The sequence below is a fragment of the Penicillium hordei genome (assembly GCF_028827395.1).
Source record: "Penicillium hordei strain IBT 12815 chromosome Unknown utg000004l_segment0_segment0, whole genome shotgun sequence".
NCBI lineage: Eukaryota > Fungi > Ascomycota > Eurotiomycetes > Eurotiales > Aspergillaceae > Penicillium > Penicillium hordei.
This window is the reverse complement of record NW_026623145.1, coordinates 1,199,425-1,220,024: the sequence shown is the minus strand read 5'-3', so window position 1 is coordinate 1,220,024 and position 20,600 is coordinate 1,199,425. Positions and strand designations below refer to the sequence as shown.

Sequence of the window (20,600 nt, the reverse complement as noted above, 5' to 3'; positions counted from 1 at the left end):
GAATATCGTCATGGCTCCAATCGCCACCCGGCACCTTATACCTAGCCCTACTTTGGACAGTCCTGTCACCACTCTCAAACAAAAAGTCACAAACGTGATACAAGCCCAGGCTACCTCAAGCCCGCCATCGGTGCCTTGCTTGGTTACAGACCTCATTCGATACCAAGTCGATACAAACCCAGGAGCGTTTGCTGTGCACTGCGAAGATGAGGAACCCTATACATATCACGAGCTATGGCAGATTGTTGAACAAATTACCCTCAACGCCAATTTCGCACCGGGGTCTATTGTCCCACTATGTCTCGATCCCACTATAGAATTTGTGGCGGGCCTTCTGGCGATTATGGTTTCTGGTGCAGCATACGTTGTCCTTGATCCCGAGGGTTCTCCAGAGCGTAATCGAGCCATCGTGGCCGATACCGGTGCGGATTCAGTCCTGTCAAACAACAAATATGGCTATTTGTTTGAACAAACCATCTCGGTGGAGGATCTCCTGTCTAAGAATGAGGCAGTCCAAGGATATTTAGTCAGCCCGCCACTCGTGCCTACCTCAAGTCCATCGGATCTTGCCTATCTGATCTATACTTCTGGTAAGTGATGTTGCAAGACATATGGACTAAGGAAAGAACCGTGGAGGCTAACACTCTTTTCAGGGTCTACCGGAACACCAAAAGGAGTCTTGTTGAGCCACCGCTCAGCAAGCCATGGGATCAGCCAATTCGAGCTCAACGGCCGCAGGCGGTGGTTGCTCTTTTATAATCCCGTGTTCTCCGCGGCCCAAAGAACTATTCTCGCCACACTGGCAAAAGGCGCCTGTCTCTGCCTGGCGCGCCGCGAGCGTCTAGCAACAGCATTGCCCGAGGTACTCGTCAACCTCAAAATTGATGCTCTTGGCATCACTCCTTCGGCACTATCACTGCTTTCTCCCAGTGAGATTCCGGACAGCCTCGAGCAGATAACAACCGTTGGTGAGCCCTTAAGCCAGGCTCTCGTTGATACATGGGCAGATGAAGTGCACCTGCGTGTCTCGTACGGTCTCAGTGAATGCGCCCAGTTGAACTTCTCTCGGCGATTGAAGCGAGGTGATAACCCTCGCAACCCGGGACTGCCAGTCGATACCACCACTGCTATCATATTGGAGCCCAATACAACCACACAATTGGCAGTTGATGAGCCTGGCGAATTGTGTCTCTTTGGACCTCAGGTTGCTAGCGGCTATCATCAACGCCCAAAAGAGACCAGTGCCAGTTTTGTCAAGAACCCTTTCAGTTCGAACATTCTTTTTAGAACAGGCGACCAAGCTGTTCGTCGCGCTAACGGGACTTTTGAGATCCTTGGAAGAATTGATCATCAGATTAAAATTCATGGCCAGCGAATCGAGCCTCAAGAAGTGGCGGAGACTCTCTCAACCGTGAAGGGAGTCGCCGAAGTTGTATGCGTTGGCGCAGCCATTAAAGATAAAATTTCCCTCGTTGCTGCAGTTGTACCAAATACCCAGGACAGTTGGTCCGATCTTGTGAAAAGCCTGCGAGAACAAGCACAGCACTCATTTCCACCATACATGGTTCCAAGCTACTGGCTTCGCTTCGATGAACTGCCAGTTAATCGAAATGGCAAGGTCGACTTCAAAACCATCCGAACGACAGCCGAATCAACAGACATTGACAGCCTTTTGGGTCGTGACCATAATCTCAATGGACAGGAGTTTCATTTAAGCCAAATTGCCCTTGAGATCGCTGAAGTCTGGGCCGGATTCTTGCATATCAACCGCTCATCTATTCTTCCTACCGATTCATTCGTCGCCTTGGGTGGATCTTCAATTGACGCCATACAAGCAATTCGTGAGCTCCGCACGAAGGGCATCCATGTCGACCTTGCGGACATGCTGAGATCTCAGAGCTTGGAGAGTGTTGCTGATTCTTCCCGTCTGGATACCAAAGGAGAGAGTCAGCCTCACGCCCCTCAGCCGTTTGACCTTGTATCAGACACCGATACCAAGGTGGAGCTTCAGGCTGATCGCGGCGTAGCTGATGCTTTGCCTCTCACTGCCTTGCAAGAAGGCATCCTTGCCAGTACACTACAAGGTAACCAAGACTATCTGTATCAAAGGGTTTTTGATATCCGACATCTTGACCTGGTCAGATTGCAGCTTGCTTTCCAAAGTGTGTTTTGGCGTAGCGAAACACTCCGGTCTACTTTTGTTCCGGCCACCAAAGGCTTACTGCAAGTCATCCGCAATGATTTCCTTCTTCCTTGGACGGAGGTTTCTGGTAGCCTGGAAAGTTTCCTCAAGGCTGACAAGGAAAAAGGTGTCACTGTCGGGGACCCTTTCATGAGAGTAGCAGTGCTCAACAACTCTGTACTCATCGTGTCCGTTCATCACGCACTATTCGACTTCTGGTCCCATTCCTTCGTATTTGAGGATGTTGCAAGTGTTTACTATGGCAGAAGGCCAGAGGCTCGAGCTTCATGGAAGTCCTTCATTGGGCTTTTACAGCAACAGGGGGAGAGAAACTCCACCGAGTTCTGGAGACAGCATCTTCAGGAATCAACACCTACAATCCTCAACCATTCACCAGCTGAAGAGTTCTTCACTGCCACGCGAATTCTTCCTCTGAATTTGAAGTCGGCATCCACGGCCCTTCAAGTTCCATCCAGTGCTATCTTATACGCTGCCTGGGCTATAGTTCTTTCGTCTCATACGGCGTCAAACCTAGTTACTATGGCTACGGCTATCTCGGGTCGAGAGCTGCCATTGCAAGGAATTGAAACTCTCGACGGTCCAACTCTCGCCATGGTGCCGCAGGCAGTTCTTGTCAATCCTGAACATTCGTTGGATCAACTTGTGCAATCTGTCAATGCCAATCTATGGGATATCATCAAGAACTCGCAACAGGGAGTGCGAGGTGCTTTGGCAGCAGCTGGACATCAGAACACAACTCTGTTTGATACCATGGTGAACATACTGCCCCTGGGACAGGACAGCAGTGACCTCACACGGGAGGTGTTCCAGATACACGGGGCTAGATCTGCTTGGAAAACGGAGTACACCACATTGAACATTGAGGAGAGATCCGGAGGGGTCGAGGTTAGCCTCACAGCTCCCATGGAGCAGCGTCGCCTAACATTCATTTTGAACCAATTCTGTCATGTCGTTGAGACAATTTTCAGCAACCCACGACTACCAATCAAATCCTTCAGTGTTCTCGAATCGGAAGAGTTAGACTTCCTGCTTCAATGGAACGACGACCAGCCGCAGCCCACCACTCTTCATGAACAGTTCGAAAAGACGTTTGAGAAACACTCCTCCAGGGTTGCTATCAACTTCCAGAATGAGCAACTCCTGACATACGCTGAGTTGGACGAAAGAGCCAACCGCATGGCCAACTTCCTCTCGGAACGCGGCGTCACGACAGGAGATCTTGTTCCTCTTCTTCTGGAAAAATCACCATTCATGATTATCGCGATTCTAGCACTCTTCAAGCTGGGTGCTGCCTATGTCCCTTTGAGTCCCGAAAACCCTGTCGAGCGCAATGAGTTCATCGTGCGTGATGTCGGCGCCCATGTTGTTCTCACGGAGACGGAGCATGCTACATTCTTTTCCTTCAGCGACATCTCCGTTCTTTTGATTGATCAAGCTAAGCTCTGTGCATATTCAAAGGAGAAGCCTGAAACGAAAGTCTCGCCTAATGACTTCGCTTACATTCTTTATACTTCAGGTAGTACAGGTCAGCCAAAAGGAGTAACTGTCACCCATGGGGCGTGCGCTGCTGCGATGGCATCAATCATCGATTTTGAGAACAAGCGTGATGAGCCTTTTAGAGCTTTACAGTTCTCTAACTACGTGTTTGATGTCTCGCTCTACGACTTCTTTGTCACGTTGCACAGCGGTGGAACTCTCTGCATTGCTCCCTCGGATCGCCTCCTCGGTGATTTGGCTGGAGTCATTAATGAGATGGATGTCAATCATGTCTTCTTGACTCCCACCGTTGCCCGGCTTCTGGACCCCAAAGACGTACCAGGTTTGAAATCAATGACTGTTGGAGGCGAGCAGTTGACGCGCGATGTGATCGAGACCTGGGCTCCAGTGGTAACCCTGCGTAATGGTTATGGGCCCACAGAGGCTTCTGTTCTGGTTACCATGAAAGAGGTCACTGTCGATACCACCGGCGGTAATATCGGACGGCCTCTCGCTTCCGTGGGCGCAGTCATTTTGGAAAGCAATGGCGATCAACCACTTCCATATGGAGCAGTTGGAGAGCTTTGCTTCTGGGGTCCCCAGTTAGCCGACGGCTATTTCAAGAAGCCCGAATTAACCGCTGGGGCGTTTATCCAAACCAATCTTAGTGGTGGTCGGCGGTTGTATCGCTCTGGTGACTTGGCCAGGTACCTTCCTGGAGGGGATATTGAATGTTTAGGACGGAAAGATGACCAGGTCAAAGTGAATGGGCATCGCATTGAGCTCGGTGAGATTGAGCAGGCAATTCTCCGAACGGGTGAGGTCACGGATTGCGTTCTCACTGTCTGGAAGCACAACAACACAGCTCATCTGGTGGCCAACGTCGTTTTCAACCCCGTTGATCAAGAGCTAGACATCCTCTCACCAGATCTTTTTGCCGATGAAACACAACGTCTCAAAGATAAGCTCATCGGCTTGGCTCACTATATGGTCCCGAAGTTCCTGCTTCCTCTTCCCTTCCTTCCTCGAATGCCTTCTGGTAAAGCGGACCGCAAGCAACTCAAGGCACGTGTGCAGTCTCTCAACCAGGGTGAACTTGCCAAATACTCTCTCAACAAGCTTGGCACATCTGGGTCTGAAGATATCATCCCTATTGTTTCCGTGTCCCAAAAGATTCTCCAAGAAGCTTGGATCGAGATTCTGCAGTTACCCGACAACCAATTCGGGTTAGAGGCTAATTTCCTCAGCCTCGGTGGTGACTCCATCTCCGCCATCAATCTTGTCAGCTACATTCGACGCAAGGGACTGAACATCAGCGTACGGGATGTCGTCAAGTACCCTCTTTTGGGGGCAATGGCCGGGTATCTTGAGCACGAAACAGACCAAATACCAACTGAGACTGTCGTCTTTTCGCCGCCGACAGAGTTAGATGCTTTGATTTCTTCTGAAATTCAACAGCAATATGAATACGTGTATCCTTCTCCCGCTGGGCAATCCGAGTTCCTTACTCAGGGAGCTCGCGCCGACCCGTTCTGGTGTTTAATGACTGTCCGATCTCTTGGAATTAACCCTGATATCTCTCAATGGATTGATCTCACAAAGAGATTGGCAGAGACGAACGAGATTCTGCGCACCACCTTCACCCGATTCCAAGGCAAATGGTATGGTGTTGTTCTAAACGATCCTACTCCCATCCTAGAAGTCTACGATGTCACAGAAGAAGCCGAAAAAAGACAAATACTGGACCTGATATGGAAAGACCGCTTTACCTTCGGAAAGCCTTTTATCCGCTACGCTGTTCTGCGCTATCCCACTGGCGAGCACCAAATTGTCACAAAGCTAGACCACGGTCTCTATGACGGCACCCTCCTCCGCGTCTTTGATGCCCATTTCCAAGCCTATCAGCGGGGCGAGGAAGTCGAAAACTTCACTTCCTTCAAGGAATTTGCATTCCACATCTGGCAAATCAACCAAACACGTCCAACCCTCGACTTCTGGACCCAACCAGACAAAAGACCCATCACCTTCAACTATCCCAATGCGACAGAGCCCTGTATCAACACCTCAGTCACGCACATAATCCATCTCGACTTCGAAACCTTCAGTCGCTCCAGCGGCGTGACAGTCTCAACACTCTTCCAATCCATCTTCCAAATCTGGCTCGCCCGTCGCAGTGGCCAGACAAGCATCGCTTTCGACTACCTCTACACAGGCCGCAACGTGGACCTACCAGACCCGCAAGGCATAAACGGCACCTGCGCCAACTTCCTACCCATGCGCTCCGAGGTTGACGCGCAGACTCCCGTGCAGGAGTATCTGCTGCGAACGCAGGACGATTTCTGGCAGTATACCGAGAACAACACTGTCGGAATCGAGGATATCTGTGAGGCGTGTGGAGTTCCGCGTGCAGAGGCAGGGAACCAGGCACTGTTCTTGTTCCAGCCTTTTGAGCCGGCATCACCGGCTGGTGCAAAGGAGGTAACGCAAAAGTGGGTTGTGATGGCCAAGTCCGAAGTGACTATGTTGCAGCCATATGCAGTTGTGTTCGAGGTTATTAAGACTGCGGATTTGAATGGATATAAGTTGAGGCTCGCTTATGATAGCTCCGTGTGGGCGAAGGAGGAGGTGGAGGTGGAAGTTGGTGTTGTTGAACAAATGCTCTCGCGTGTTGTCGGGGATGCGAATGCTTTAATTGGGGATGTTCTTCAAACGGTATAAAACATCGCAGGCCTCACTTCAATGTTGATTTTATCCCTTGTTTTCTTGTCATTGCCCTATTGTTTCTTCCTTATAGTGACCTTTTTTCTGCTGTTCGCCCTTTATTCTATAAATATCTTCACTCCAATTGACTCTCCGCTGGCTTAAGGTAGTAACCCATCCTACAGGGGTAACTAGGACGCATAAACCCTAGTGGGGTAAGGCTTCACTAGCTAATTATAGCCATTTCTAGATAGTAGTAAAAATGCCACCCCAGATCCTAGTGTCACCAAATCTACCTTGAAACCTCCAAAGCAAGCCCCAACCCCAGCCCTAGCTTAGGAGGTTTGTTTCACCGGGGGGAGGGCGACCTGTCTGCTCTTTTCAGCAGCTTTTCAGCCTTAGATGGATGTATAGGTTGAGACTGATATCGACTAAAACCTCTATAATCTGGAAGTTTTCACTTCTTGTTCTTTCATTCCTATATCGACCGTGGAATTAAAAAGAAAAAAAAAAAAAAAAAAAAAAAACTACTTCTTCTTCCAACCTATCTCCCGTATCGACTCAAATAAGGAAACGAATGTGTATTTTGGATATTAATCTTGGGACGTTATTCTGTTTATTTCTCTGTCTGGGGTGAGTGGAAAGGATATGTAGTCGGTTTGCGATGGGGGTGTGCCCGAAAGGGGTAAGAACGTTGTGTTTTATGTCGGCATTTATACATCGGCCACTCTACTTGACCTGTGGATTTCGAGTCTATCATATCAAAGTGCTAGTTTGACCTTCCTAATATATATCCCAGTGAAAAACTGGCTGTTTAGCTAGCATATCAACTAGCCGACTACATATTCCAAATGCAGCTCCTACATTACAGGGAAGTATCTTGTCATCTATTGAATCGATTGACTAGTTCTTCCTTGTCTTGTCATCACGGAATGATATCCCCACGCTGCCAAGACCAAGGCCCCAAAGACTCATGGATGTAAAAAAAAAATATAAGGAAGTGTCATGCACACTCCCTATAATCATTGAAGATGAACACAGTGGACCATCGAGGTTGGCCGTAGAAGAATCATGGAAACAAGCTGCGAGCATAAGACAACCGTGAAGAAAATCAAAATAACCAACCATTACAGCAGTGCAGATCTCGAATAGCTGTGCGCGAGATATAAAACAAGATAAAAAGCGAAAGAAAAAGAGAAGAAAACAAGAGCAGGGGGGAAGAAACAAAGCTTACGAAATAAAAAGCAATTGATCATATCCACTTTGGATACCTTTGTTTCCCCAGAACGCCGTCCGAGTGATGAAGCCGGGTATATCCAGCACCGTGATGCAACATGTACTGAGAATGAATAAAAAGTGAAGGGAGGGGAGCCAAAATAGGCATCGAGTACTCCCGGCCTTGCAAGACAAGACTCGGCTCGAGCCATCACCCCATCATCCCTAGGTTAATATGGGCAGAATTGGTGTTTCATCGAAAAAAAATTAAAAAAAAGAGAAACAGCTTTTGGTTGATACGAAGTGATCATAAAACCCATTTCGTCATCTAGCACCGATGCCGAACATGCCTACCCCGTAGCTAGCGCTTCTTTCAGACATGGGGGTTGACACCTTAGCAACGTGGTCCTGATTAGATTAATTTTTTTATCAACAGGGTTGGCTAACCGTGGGAATGCGATACCTTCTTGCGTTTCTTCTTCCCAGTTCCCTCGCCGTTCGAGTAGAATCCGGGGTCATCATCATCATCCACAAACCCTTCGCCATAGCCGGCAAAGCTATTGTCATCGTAGTGTCTCTTGCGACCCCTGCTAGGTCGTGGCCGCTCTGCTTCCTGTGATCTTGGTGATGCGGCATAGGATTGCATAGAGGGACGACCGGCAGTTGAAACTGGGGCAGCCTTCTTGCCAGTCTCGCCAGGCGCTGGATTCTTGGCCTGCTTTTCGTGACCCAAGATATCTTCCCACCAATCATTGTTAGGAATCGGTCCAGGTTCCATTTGCATGGCTCGCGATTGAAGATTTTGTAGCGCCGAATCCATATCTGAGACCTTGATGGCCTTGCCATGCACCTTCTGGTTCTGCCATTCCTCTTCAGGCCATAGAGTCATGTACCTCAGACTGCCAGGAGCGCCAATCTCCTGCTTGTGGGGCTTGTTCCGTCCAGCGAGTCCCAATCCTTTCAGCTTTCCTTCGTATGATTTCCTAAGGCGGTTGATTTTCTCCCCCGTCACGGGATCCATGCGTGCTACCGAGTGCGCGATTGAGCCTAACCCATAGAGAGAAACGAGATCCACTGAAGGGTCTGGACCAGTAACGATCGGAGCTGTCAAGGAGGAAAAAGGAGTGTTAACAACTTCAGTTCCTAGAATGTGCAAGATCAGTGCATTCACGCAGCTGCATGTAGCAGATGCCATGATGCAATTTGGGGAATCTTACAGCTCTTGCAAAGATGAAAAGCCGAGGTTAGCTCTTTCTGAAGAGAATCGAGGTCGAGACTGAGGGTATCTGCCCGACGAGTCGGCTCTGTATCTACATCCATGGCGTCGGCGTCTGTCAAGTGCTGATCTTGCCCGGTGGCAAAATCGTTAGTGCTTTCCGTTTGCAAAGACTGCCGATCGTGGTCGGTGGGTCTGTGTTGTGTTGGTTGTTGTGTTTGCTGCTGAGCGGGAGCTGCTCCCGAGTTTTCTGCCGAGTCCTGTATCCCCATATTGAAAGATTTTCTCCCCTGATCCACATCCTCCGAAATCGCATTCGCAGGGTGACCACTGACGCTGCTGGCGGGAGTGGGAAACGAATTGGTTGTGCTCATTGTGGGCTGCTGAGAGACTTGGGTAGACATTGGCGCAGAGGACGGAGGAGAGGAGATGTTCGGAGGTTGGACCGTCGCCTGATTCGGTGATGTATGCGAGGATGTGAAGTTGGCGGCATGACTTTGTTCATTCACCGACATCAACGGAGGAGATGTCGGGGTCTGGGGAATGTGTTCCGAAGAAATGGGCAACCGATGGTTCTCTTTCAGATACCCGGCGGGCGAGGAAGGCGAAGGAGGTCTTGCTTGAAAGGATGTGGGGTGAGTGCGATCAGACATGAGAGCCCGAGGAAAAGTTCAGCATGCAGAGACGGTATTAACCAGAGCGGCTCTGGATCCGAATCGCAAAGTTTGATACCAGTGCCTGGAGAGGGGGTTCCCGGTCACGATCGACGGTCGCTCAAGCAGGCGAGCAGGTCATTCAACGGGCGGACTAGATCATCTGCACTCCAAGGGACTGAACTGAACCCCTTTAAGTGGTACAGATTGGGTGGCTGATGAGTGGCTGTGGTGAAGGAGAGTGATGATGGAGAGACTATCCTGTGGTCAAAGCCGGCGAGGATGACGGCGAATTGATCAATTCACGTGACCGGTCTTGGCCCAATGTACTTTATTTGGCACCTGCATTGTATATTCTATGTTCTATTGATTTATGTATGAAGTGTGCGTTTATCCATTCATCCATTCATTGTCATCCTGTTATATATCTCTTTTTTTCTCAATACAATGCGACAATAGGAATGCATTAATTGAAGACTGCAAATAATCATCTCCTTAGCGAGTGGCGAGAACAACAAGTCGCCCAAAAGGCAAAATTTTATTCAAAGGCCTTTTGGGCTATATTTGTCGGCACTAAATCCCTAATGTTTGCTTAAATATTTATTACATTATATATATAGGATATACAACTCAGATTATGGTGCACTTTGCTGGTGGATCCCCAGTTTTTACCTACGTCCATTATTATCCCAACCTGTCAAGTCATGAAAGAAAAATATATCAAATGGAACTTGAAACAATTGAAAATGGTATCTCTTACTATTGAAAGACTATTCGCCGAGAAAAACAAAGTCAGGTGGTCTAAGATGCCTTTCTCGGCATGGGCGACCTCCCGTCCGATTGGTAACATGACCATTAAAGGAGACATATTCCATGTATGTCAGAAGATGAGACAGTCCAAGGCAGAATACAACTGTCCACCAGAGCTCTTCAATACAAAATGATCCCCGCAGATGAAGTGAAACCGACTGCGTCGGAACTTCAGGACTGATAGTAAGCATTATACTCATTAACCAGTTGGGCAGATACGTCGGGTATATTATGTTCGAGGGAAGCCAGAAGCTCGATTTGCTCTTGTTGGCTGAGGGTGCGCTCACGCCATGAAGGGACTGGGAATGGCTCATTAAAGTACTGGGAGTACTGGTCTCCAATGGAGGTGGACCAATTCATGGGATCGACAGTCGCGTCGGTGTATGCCAAATGACCAGCAGTTGTTGAGGCAAGTGAGAAGTTTGGATCCCAGCCTTGCAGCCCGGGAACAATTGACGGTATCGTGTTATAAGGGGTGTTCGGGTCAATTGATACATCGGGATAGAGCGTCGGCCCAACGAAGGCTCCTGACGTATAATGCGGTCCCACACTATGGGCTGTAAGGGGTGGGTGCATGTCAAATGCAGAGGAAACCGATGGTATTTGTGGTTCCTTGGACGGTGTTGGGCCCACTGCAGGGGCCACTGCAGGTGGTGTTGATTCTTGAGTGAAGGTAGGATCAGTCGATTGTCCCCTAGAATAAGTACCGTTTGAAGCGGTATCGCCGATTGATAGGTTGCCGCCACGGTGGTTGTGGGAATAATATGAAGCAGTCGTACTGCTTGACGGGCTGGACATCGCCGGAGGAGTCATTCCCTGCGAAGAGGTTGGAGTAGGATGGTTAGAAGGCGAGTGTACAACAAAAGATTCTTCAGTCCTGTACGCCTTCAAGCACGCAGCAACAAGGCGCCTGTAAAGAAGGAAGGCAGATTGAACACCGGGCCAACGTTCAGCGGAAAATACGATAACTTCAAGGGCCATATCCAGATGGCCTTGGACTTCCTCAATGGTGTGCTCTTTTCGAATTTCGGGATATGAGAGGGCCCAGAGCACAGTATTTAGAGCCATGAAAAGAGCTTGCACAAACACCCATGTTAGGTCGACAGATCCGGTGATCATCTGTTCCTTGTGCATAGCGATATTGGAGACGGCCGCGTCATAACAGATTTTGGCGGCATTGACGGTTGGCTCGGGGATCTGCGGCGAGGGACGATACATGAGAACAATGATGGTGTTTCGTCTCCCTTGAAACCTGTAGAAGTCATTGTCAGCAAAATCGCACTTCGGGAAATGAGAATATCAACAAACCATTTCACATTAAGCCCACTGCCATCGTCGTTCTTGGGAGTAGTGGCCATCCAATGGTCAATTTTGGCCAACATTTGAGAAAACCATGGATCCTGATCATCAAGTGGGCTCTCTCGTCTGTTCGAGTAGAGTATTCTCCTGGGCTCCAATTGGAGTAGTCGCATTTTGAAAAAGTGAACTGCAATACACTTTGCGAGAACGGGTTTCGCTCCCGGCGTGATCCCCTCTGCGGTGATGTACCGGTCGTCCACTAATTCAAAGAATTTCACATTGATGTTGTCGTGGCTGACACAGTAGCTGCTGCATCGACCCAGACTATGAGAAAGACCGAACTCCATTGATGAGACGATCCAAAATAACCTTCGACGCATGTCGATCTCCAAGGGATTCAATGGTTTCCCACACGGTGATTTGGTAACGGTGGCTTCTTCGGTCAATCCCAAGTCCTGACAAAGTTTGGCAGCCGTCCCCACGACCCAGTACGCAGCTGTACGAGTGGGCGTTACCATTGAATATGAGGCTATGAGCACGAGGCATTGTAGAGCCCCTATATCCAATCGTTTCAATGTAGGTTCCAGGTAGGGCAAGGCCGCAAGATAATAACTATCAGCGAGGCCAGCATATTCTGTACTCATTTTCTGCATGCTAATGGCGATTACCATCCGCAGTTGGAAGTTTTTGCAGGGGTCTGTAGAGCCATCGAAGACCTCCTCTACCTCTTGTCGAAACGTGGGCTCGTGCAGGAGGGGAAGTTGTGCCTGTGCTATACAACGAATCAGCCACACGAGCTACAAGGGAAAAGAAAACCCAAACAAAGTGATCGCAGTACCTTTGGCTACAAAGAGATCAATCAATTTATAGGTCAGGGCCTTTGGAGGTAGGTTGGGTTGTGGAATCGAGCTTATCATAGGGTAGACTTTTGATGTCGGCTTGGAGTCTTCTTCGGCAAACGCGTCTTTAATTTCTTGTGCGGTGAATTCGGGGACAACGTCCTTTATGCTTTTGGAGTCGGTGTTCTGCTTGGCCATCTCCATGACCAAACGAGTCATGGCGATGCCACTCGAGGCACCGAGATATCGCGGCTCATCGTTCTCCTTGAATCGGATGCGCCCGGCCCCCCGCACCATCAGCTCAGCATCCGCAGCATGTTGTATCTCACTCTCGGCTTTGGCAAGCTCTCTTTCTAACGCGCGGGCTTTCTCTCTGAGCGATACGATATAGGTTCGAGGTATAGTTGAATCTCGGGCCGAATCGTAATACACGCACTTGGCATTGCTTCGTTCGCAGGGCGCACATCGTGGAATCCCGGGGTCGCATCTGGACTTTCGCTACACGGAAGGTAGGTCAGTTCCGAAATAACACCGCGAAAGGAGGGTGTGGGGGGGGGGGTTAAAAAAAATAAGTCATGACGTCCTAGGACAGAGGGGCGAAAGGTCCAAGATGGCGGGGAAGGGGAGATGGAGAGAAGGGACCAATGCCGCATCATACCTGTCTACACCTTGTGCAGGCGGTTAATGTGTGAGCGATACGACCGTCCGGTGGCTCTAGGGAGTGTAATTCGGGTGATTTTGGCCCTGAAGAATAATCGGGACTCGAGGTCATGGTGGGCCAAAAAGGGTAGAGAAAAGAAGATTGAGAAAGGGCCGATCACCTCATCCGCGAGTTATACCCAAGGTACCTTTCGAAGATTAAAGTGAACAGTCGACATGATTCCCGGCCTTGGACAAGGGGAGTTCCTTCAAAAAGAAGTAAAGAAGAAGTGTCTGGAATGGGAATGGGGCCACCGTGATTTCCAAAGAGGGGGCCTCGGTCCAGATCTGGAGAAAAGGTTGGGCGGACGGACGTGTGTGGATTATGTGGAGGCACAAGACAGCTGAAAAAAGAACTTTTTTTTGGATAATTGTAGTATAGAGGTGTTTAATCGCTTTAATAGCTGGTTTTAGTATTATTTTTAGATTGATTAATGGCATTTATATATATATCTATTTTAATAGGATTTAATAGTATAGGCACTTAATAGGCAGATTAATAGGGACGTTAATAGGCACGTTAATAGCTTCCGGAAACAATTTAGAGACGGGGAGATTTTCAAAAGTCCGTGCGGTTCCACAGATCTTCCCCCCTCTTCCTGTCCTATAATAATCTGTTTCGTGTAAAAAAAGACTTGGGATTTTCAGTGGAGTTCTTTTTTTTTTTTTTCAACGTCGGCTAAGGTTTATTTCTTTAATACATTAGTTGCTCATCCTTTCCTCCCAGGGCCAGCTTATGCAGGTTCCATCCCTTTTGGCTTCGTGCTAAGCATCTCCTCTATTTCACATCACGTGAGTATCCTATACCGTTTTGGTCTGAAGTGGAGATGCAGGGGGGGGGGGAAAGAGAGTGGGGGTCCCATATCCTCGAATTTGCTAACCCGTATTTGATCAGTATAATGAGCAGATATGTCCGTCACAGCCACGACCTTCTTGGATAACCCTCTGCTCAAGGTCAGTCGCCCAGTCGCCGCCTGCTCGAGATGTCGGACCGCGAAGATCAAATGCGACGGCAAACTCCCCGCATGTTCGGCTTGCGAAAGAGTCGGCAAGGCGACCACTTGCTCCGGGGCAAGCGATGAATTCGCCAAGGGAAAAGAACGGAGTTACGTCGCGTCACTGGAAGGGTATTGTGAGAAACTTGAGAAGAAGATCAGTCAGATGCGCGCCCGATCAACCTCCCTGTCTGCTGAGGGTGATGGGATTCCTCGGGAGATGTCGATCACCTCCGTCGCGTCCGAAAGTGCTTTAAGCCCTGCACACCGCAGAGAGGTTTCAGATATCGACGATTTAGTTGGCGATTTTGGTTTCTTGTGAGTATGACTGGATTGGTTCTTTTGTTTGCCCGCTGACTTTTCGAAAAAAAAAAAGGTCCGTCAATGCAACTTCCCGAGACTTCCACGGCATCACATCGAGTACCTCCTTCGCCAACCTTCTCCTCTCAGTCGCTCTAGCCGACGCATACCAACCAACCTCCCCCTATCCACTGCCTGCACGGCACGAAGCGACGCCGTTGCTACAATACTATTTCGATAATGTTTTTGTCCAGCTGCCTTTCTTTGTCGAAACGAGCTTCTGGACCTCGGTGGATGCCGTATATCAATCAGGCGGCCGGTTTGCCAAACCGTTCGACCATTGGATATTGCGCATGGTTCTCGCCATCTCTTCGGCGTCAGTGTCATACCATAACAATGATAAGAGCCATCAAAGGGCGCGGGCTCTCGTTTCAGAAGCTTTGACATATGCCGAGGAAGTCCTGCGCCCTGGGTCAATTTCGGGAATCCAAGCAATCCTACTACTTGCTCAATATTCCTTGGTTGACCCAGTACGCTTCCGGAGTTGGTATTTGGTTGGAATGGCTGTCAAGGTTGCGATTGATCTGGGCTTGCATCAAGATCCCCCTACCGAAGTTTTGACAAATCCCGATCGACTTGATATTCGCCGGCGTGTCTTTCATTGCATATATTGTCTAGACAGGTTTGTTTTCGTTCTGTTCATCAATTGCCGCCCTGCTAATCTTTCGTTACAGAGGATTGAGTCCTGCTATGCACAGAACCTACTCGTTCTCCGACGGATCTGTGAATGTTGCCTTGCCATCAATTACCGCACCAGGTGCCCCCATAGAGCAAACTCACATCTTCCTACGCAGCCCGGCACCTGCCTTGCATATCGTTAAAATCCGACAGATACTCTCCGCGGGCTACCAAGAAATGCACTATAGCGGGCGAGATCCATCTCCGCAGCCCCTGGTCCTCATTTGGACTCTGTGCTGGCGAGCGCGGGAATGGTTCCATCAATGCCCCCCGAATGCTCCCAACCACTTTTCACTTCTATACCGACTTGAATTATTATACACCATTATTATCCTGCTATCCCCTTCGCATCGATATCCAACCCTCCACGACTACAACAAAGCTCTTCTATTCGACCGATGCATGGACTACATCAGCCAAATTCACCAGGTCCTGGAAAATCCCAGTGCCCTGCCCTTCTTGACATACCTAGACATCCAGCGCGTGCACCAAGTAGGTCGATTATTTGTCGACGTCCTGTCCTGCAATTACGACAAGCTCATTAGCGCCACCGTCCCAGTACCCCCGTCCATTCCCGCCGGAACTCCAGAACCGCCAGTACTGGGCGACGAGGACCTGTTCAATTGCCACGCACGTGCCATTCGTTGCCTATCCTATATTCGCGACATGCTCAAATATTGTGATAGAAAGTGGGACATGCATGGACATCTAGAGCAGTTCGAGGAGGAGTCTGCTTCCATAGAGAAAACTCTGGTTGAAGGCTCTATGGGCTATATGTCGAATCAGGGGGTATATTCCCAAGACCCGTTGTCGGGGATGCCGCTGGCCGGCGATGCATACCCGGGGTACCATGTTGGGCTGTGAAAACACTTCCTTGTAACACTTTGGGCATATAAGTTTGGAAAAGAAATAAGCGTTCCTTTTTTTCTTTTTTTTTTTTTTGTGAAATACCCCTCTACATGCTGTGCATAATGAATAATATATACTGCGAATTGGTATGAATAGGTTACCTACGTACTGCTAGCACTTAACGGGATATTACTTCGAGCTACAGCAGCAGGCACTGTGTACGTAGAATAATGCCTGGCACTTGTTCACCTCTTGCCGCTTTTCGAAGAATAAAACGTGTACTACATATACTCCGTAAGGGGTATGCACTTAAGGATCATATGCAGATAGAAGGGCAATTGATGGGTGAGATCTTGCTCGATACTCAGTACTCCCCCAAATTATCATACCTCGGTATGTGGTGGTATTGTCACAATTCCGAGAGGGTCTGAAGGCAGTACTGAAAATACCTAGGAGCCTGACCTTACTGGGAAGTTTTTTCACTGTATGAGCTATTCCTAGAAAGCTATCAAAGTGAGGGATCTTGTCCATAGAAAGCCGTGGCGGATGGACAGTGGAAATAGATCGTAGGGATGTCATTGGGACAAACATCCCTGACATGTCGCATTGGAACTTCTCTACGGAGCACACTATAAAGCAAGGAGATCTGATACGGTCAACACAAATACGTGGTGTAATATGCGGTCAGAGCCTTAAAAGCCTAGCTCCAACCTTGCACCGTAACCAGGCTGATTCATTAGAAGTGATATGATATAGCGCTTCTCTTGCGTGACAAGAAAATAAAACAAGAAGCCTAGAGCTAATCGCCGAGGATTTGATACAATCTGGCCTCCAACAATTCAGCAAAAATCCTTATGACCGCGAGAAGGACATGCCCTTCGTTGCTGATTCCACCAAAGTCATCCAGCACCAAAGATGGACGAAGGCATTGCCTCGCATCCAACCATTCTACGGTGAGTAAACGCCAGTTCTCGCTTGGGTAGACGCCTCGTCGATGTTCCCTCTGGGCCCAACTTGTGATAGTATGGATTTCATCTCTGAGGGATTGGTTATGGATCAGGAGGTGAAGAGATTGGTTGAGGTTTCAAATATTGGGGTCGTAAGTATATTCCACCAGATATATATCTTAAAGATCAAACTTGCGCTTACAATACGCCAAACAGCGCATACCACTTTGGCTTGTCCCCGCTTCAACGAGTTTCCCAATAACTATACAGTCCTTTATCCTGGTCTATCTTTACGATAAATATGGCGGTAAATAATATAGGTATTGATAAGTCTAATTCCTAGATTATTCTAGCTTCGCTGCACGAATCCTCGGAGCGATTTCTTCTGAGCCCGAGCTATTATCTCTAGGGTAAAATCCCGAGGTCCCTAAAAGGTCCAGGTTGTTTGAGTTCTAAGTATTGAAGAATTCGTCCAATATTCGTGATATTGTAAGCGTGTTGTATTCGTCCAAGCGTCAAGACCTAGATCTGCTCGTTACTGTACTGAGATTGTATTTAATTGCCGCGTTCCGCCGTCTCTGGAAGAGTCAAGTAGTGACTCGCTGTCCCAACATATTGGTATGGGGTATCCCTCCCACCCCTATACACACCATCATCATCGACATGTTTCTGAATATCTTGGACTGACATTCTGGATTCAGGATCATATATCGATATCGCCATTCCATTCACAAATTCAGGTGCTAGTCGGACACTAAACACGCATGTATCATTCTCTTGATCTTGAACTTGAACCAGAAGTAAGGTGTGATCTCTGATGGTCTGCTCGTCCGCAATGTAGAACAGGTTTGCTGCTACTTCCTTTCCAGTAATGCCTTCTCGAAGAATACGAATGATATCGTTAATATGTTTCCCGTGAAAGACAGATGTGTCGTAGGAATCATACAAGCAAACGGCGGAGCTTGCATTTTCTTCAATGTCTGAGTCAACTTCAAGAATATAGAGGCTCTCTGGCCGGAGAGTGCTTCTCAGATAGGCTGTGAAGATAATATGGGAAAGTATCTATAGATATGAATGAGATAAAAGTATAGGATACATAAAGAAGGGTGTCTCTTACATTAGGTGGAATGCATTGTATACAGACAATGGGGAATAACACGGCCATTTCCGGCGTCGTTTTAGTCGTCAGTGGAAATGTGTGGAACAATTGTCAGAAGTTGAGCGCCAACATCAGGTCACCAGAATGACTCACATGGCTTGACAGGTGCAAACTAGTCATGGTATAGGCTTACGGGTTCGAGACCCACCGGTATGAAGACCACCAGTTTCCTACCAGTACATAGTAGAACTTCAGAATCTTGATAATACCACTTTGGCCTGCTCCCACTTCAAGCGAATTTTCCAATAACTATACGGTCCTCTAACCTATGACCTATATAGCACCATATTTCATGGCCTAGTCACTCACGGACCCCATCCTATTAAATCTGTCCAGAGATAATAACAATGCGACCCCGTATTCCAAGCCTGAGCGACTCGTAAGGTTCATGGAAGAAATTGAATTTTGTGCTTTTCCTATGTTCTAGATGCTTGGTGGGGGCTTTTGTAATATTTGCCTCTATGTACAACATACTCCACTATCACGACTGTGGTATACCATATAGATTACGCTTATAGAGATAATAATGGGACCCATCTCAACCCAGTTCTTTTAATTTTCCCGTCAATACGAGGTCTACCGTGGCGAGCTGACCTAGTATGCCAAGATGATCCCGCATAGCCGGTCCACGATATAACAAACTCAGCTTCGTCCATCATTTGGTGTAGCCTGTTTAAGTTAATAACATACAACATACTAGCCATTTTGAAGTTCCAAGGATCTAGATTTGGTAATTCACACGGAGAAATTAATCCATAGAAGTATTTGCCAAGAATGGGTAAGATAACTTGATGCTGATCCCGATGGCGGCAAATATATTTAAACCTGTCCAGATTAGACGCCATGATGCTCATGGGTTGGTATAACTTCTTCATTCTCTAATTATATAACACAAGTATTGATCTATGTCTTTATACAGAGGAACCTTAGATTCATGTTTTTTACTAAGACTTCACTGATCCCGAGCGAGCAAAACAAGGAAGTCAATGACTATGTCAGAGCCATGGATCCACTATTTGGCAAGCTAGGAACGATCTCTGTTGTGGATTCAACATACAGGAGCTGCTGAATTGACCCAACCATTTACCATTTACTTGTGGACCTAGGCTTGATGTAGGTCTGCAATTTCTAAATGTTTCCACGAGACCCAACCCTTAGAGTGATGGAACATTGAATTATATTGCATGATAAAGGTGATAGTTAATACAACTTGCCCTATGCAATATCCGAAGCGATCAAATACGAATGTGTAGTAGTAGATGGATATGCATGCCTTGCCAGTCAATTGCCGTCGAGCCCGCAAACACCGATTGTGTGTGTGTGTGTGTCTTGGATTATAAAGACAATACACTGCAGCAGTTCGGCTTAGTCTGAGGGATTGCTTCTTCCAAAATGAATGGATAGGCCCAGAATGGCATTTGTTAGGAGAGGATATATGTTTCCGCACATAGTGGGCAGCGTTTTGATAAACCAATCCAGGCCACTTCGGTGGATTTGGGGGCAGATCGGCACGACCCAAATATTTACAAACCAGCTATCGAGCTTTTCTTTACAAACCACTTAGAATCCACTTCCGCTATGTGTAATATGAATTTGAAGAAACTAGGATGTTGTCCCCAAGCACTGAAAGGCAAGGATGATTGAGTTCTTGCATCATTTTCCTCCCAATTCGGTAGTTACCCCCTATAGTTGAAAGGTATCCAATATTAAAAGGGTAATAGGCTGGACGGGAAAAATCAATGAATCACGACATGGCATGGGTCTACTTCGTATGATGAAAAAAAAATTAAGATAACGATAGTCCTCTTGAATACAAAGGAATCCCAGTCTAGTCCGAGATAGTACAAACAACGGATTTCCGAAGTCCACCTAGTGATCGACAGAGCCTCTCTCGTGTTGACCCCAACGGGAAGGTAGACGGAACATTCGATGCATCATGTGAGTGTCTGCCGTCTAAATCCTCCGGATTGTTTCCACTACTAGCTCTCTAGTAGATATTCTGGATATCTCGAGTAGTTTAGCTTATATGCTGAATGAAGTATGTCAAGCGATTATCCCCTATGGCGAATATATTGGGTCGTATCACCAATTGCCGGGTTGCCAGGAATACCCCAGTAGGGAAATAAACAAAACAAAGAAAAATACCCCCCGGGTGATGTAGGTGGCACCCAGGTTTTGGGCAACATGATCTTGGATCCCAAGTCCCGTCAGTGGCTGACGGTAGGTACATATCGAGTGAAGTTAAGTTTGACCATCGCCTTTGTTCCGGTAAATCCTAGGGGGTCTTAGCGGTCAATCGATTCTGATCAGCCAATAGAACCTCCGTATCCGCGGTCATTTTTCATCGAGAAAACGTAAGCTGGAGACTTGGGGATTTTGCAACGGAAAGGGGGTCCCTTGAAGTTTATGTGGTCGTCGACTATAAATGGCCAATAGGGTATCTTAGCCAGCAGTTAAGTGGAGATGGGTCGGTACTTATGCCGGCTGATTGGCAATATAGTC

At 47.8% G+C, this 20,600-nt stretch overlaps 4 protein-coding genes across 4 annotated transcripts; 2 read left to right on the top strand and 2 right to left on the bottom strand.

Annotated features, from left to right (window-relative positions):
• Positions 1–10: 10 nt before the first annotated feature.
• On the top strand, positions 11–6,397 carry sidE (nonribosomal peptide synthase SidE; the record flags this gene model as incomplete). The annotated part of the gene is made up of 2 exons (XM_056898783.1): positions 11–590; positions 654–6,397. 2 exons carry the CDS (start codon positions 11–13, stop codon positions 6,395–6,397), a joined length of 6,324 nt encoding a protein of 2,107 aa, XP_056750859.1.
• A 1,521-nt stretch (positions 6,398–7,918) lies between these two features.
• Positions 7,919–9,463, bottom strand: N7537_007727 (uncharacterized protein; the record flags this gene model as incomplete). Its single annotated transcript, XM_056898782.1, has 3 exons — positions 7,919–8,002; positions 8,058–8,698; positions 8,812–9,463. The coding sequence occupies 3 exons, from the start codon at positions 9,461–9,463 to the stop codon at positions 7,919–7,921; spliced, it is 1,377 nt and encodes a 458-aa protein (XP_056750858.1).
• Positions 9,464–10,444: 981 nt separating this feature from the next.
• N7537_007726 (uncharacterized protein) lies at positions 10,445–13,183 on the bottom strand (the record flags this gene model as incomplete). Its single annotated transcript, XM_056898781.1, has 4 exons — positions 10,445–11,525; positions 11,582–12,344; positions 12,411–12,909; positions 13,070–13,183. The coding sequence occupies 4 exons, from the start codon at positions 13,181–13,183 to the stop codon at positions 10,445–10,447; spliced, it is 2,457 nt and encodes an 818-aa protein (XP_056750857.1).
• An 836-nt stretch (positions 13,184–14,019) lies between these two features.
• N7537_007725 (Zn(II)2Cys6 transcription factor) lies at positions 14,020–16,007 on the top strand (the record flags this gene model as incomplete). The annotated part of the gene is made up of 3 exons (XM_056898780.1): positions 14,020–14,423; positions 14,482–15,087; positions 15,140–16,007. 3 exons carry the CDS (start codon positions 14,020–14,022, stop codon positions 16,005–16,007), a joined length of 1,878 nt encoding a protein of 625 aa, XP_056750856.1.
• Positions 16,008–20,600: the final 4,593 nt, after the last annotated feature.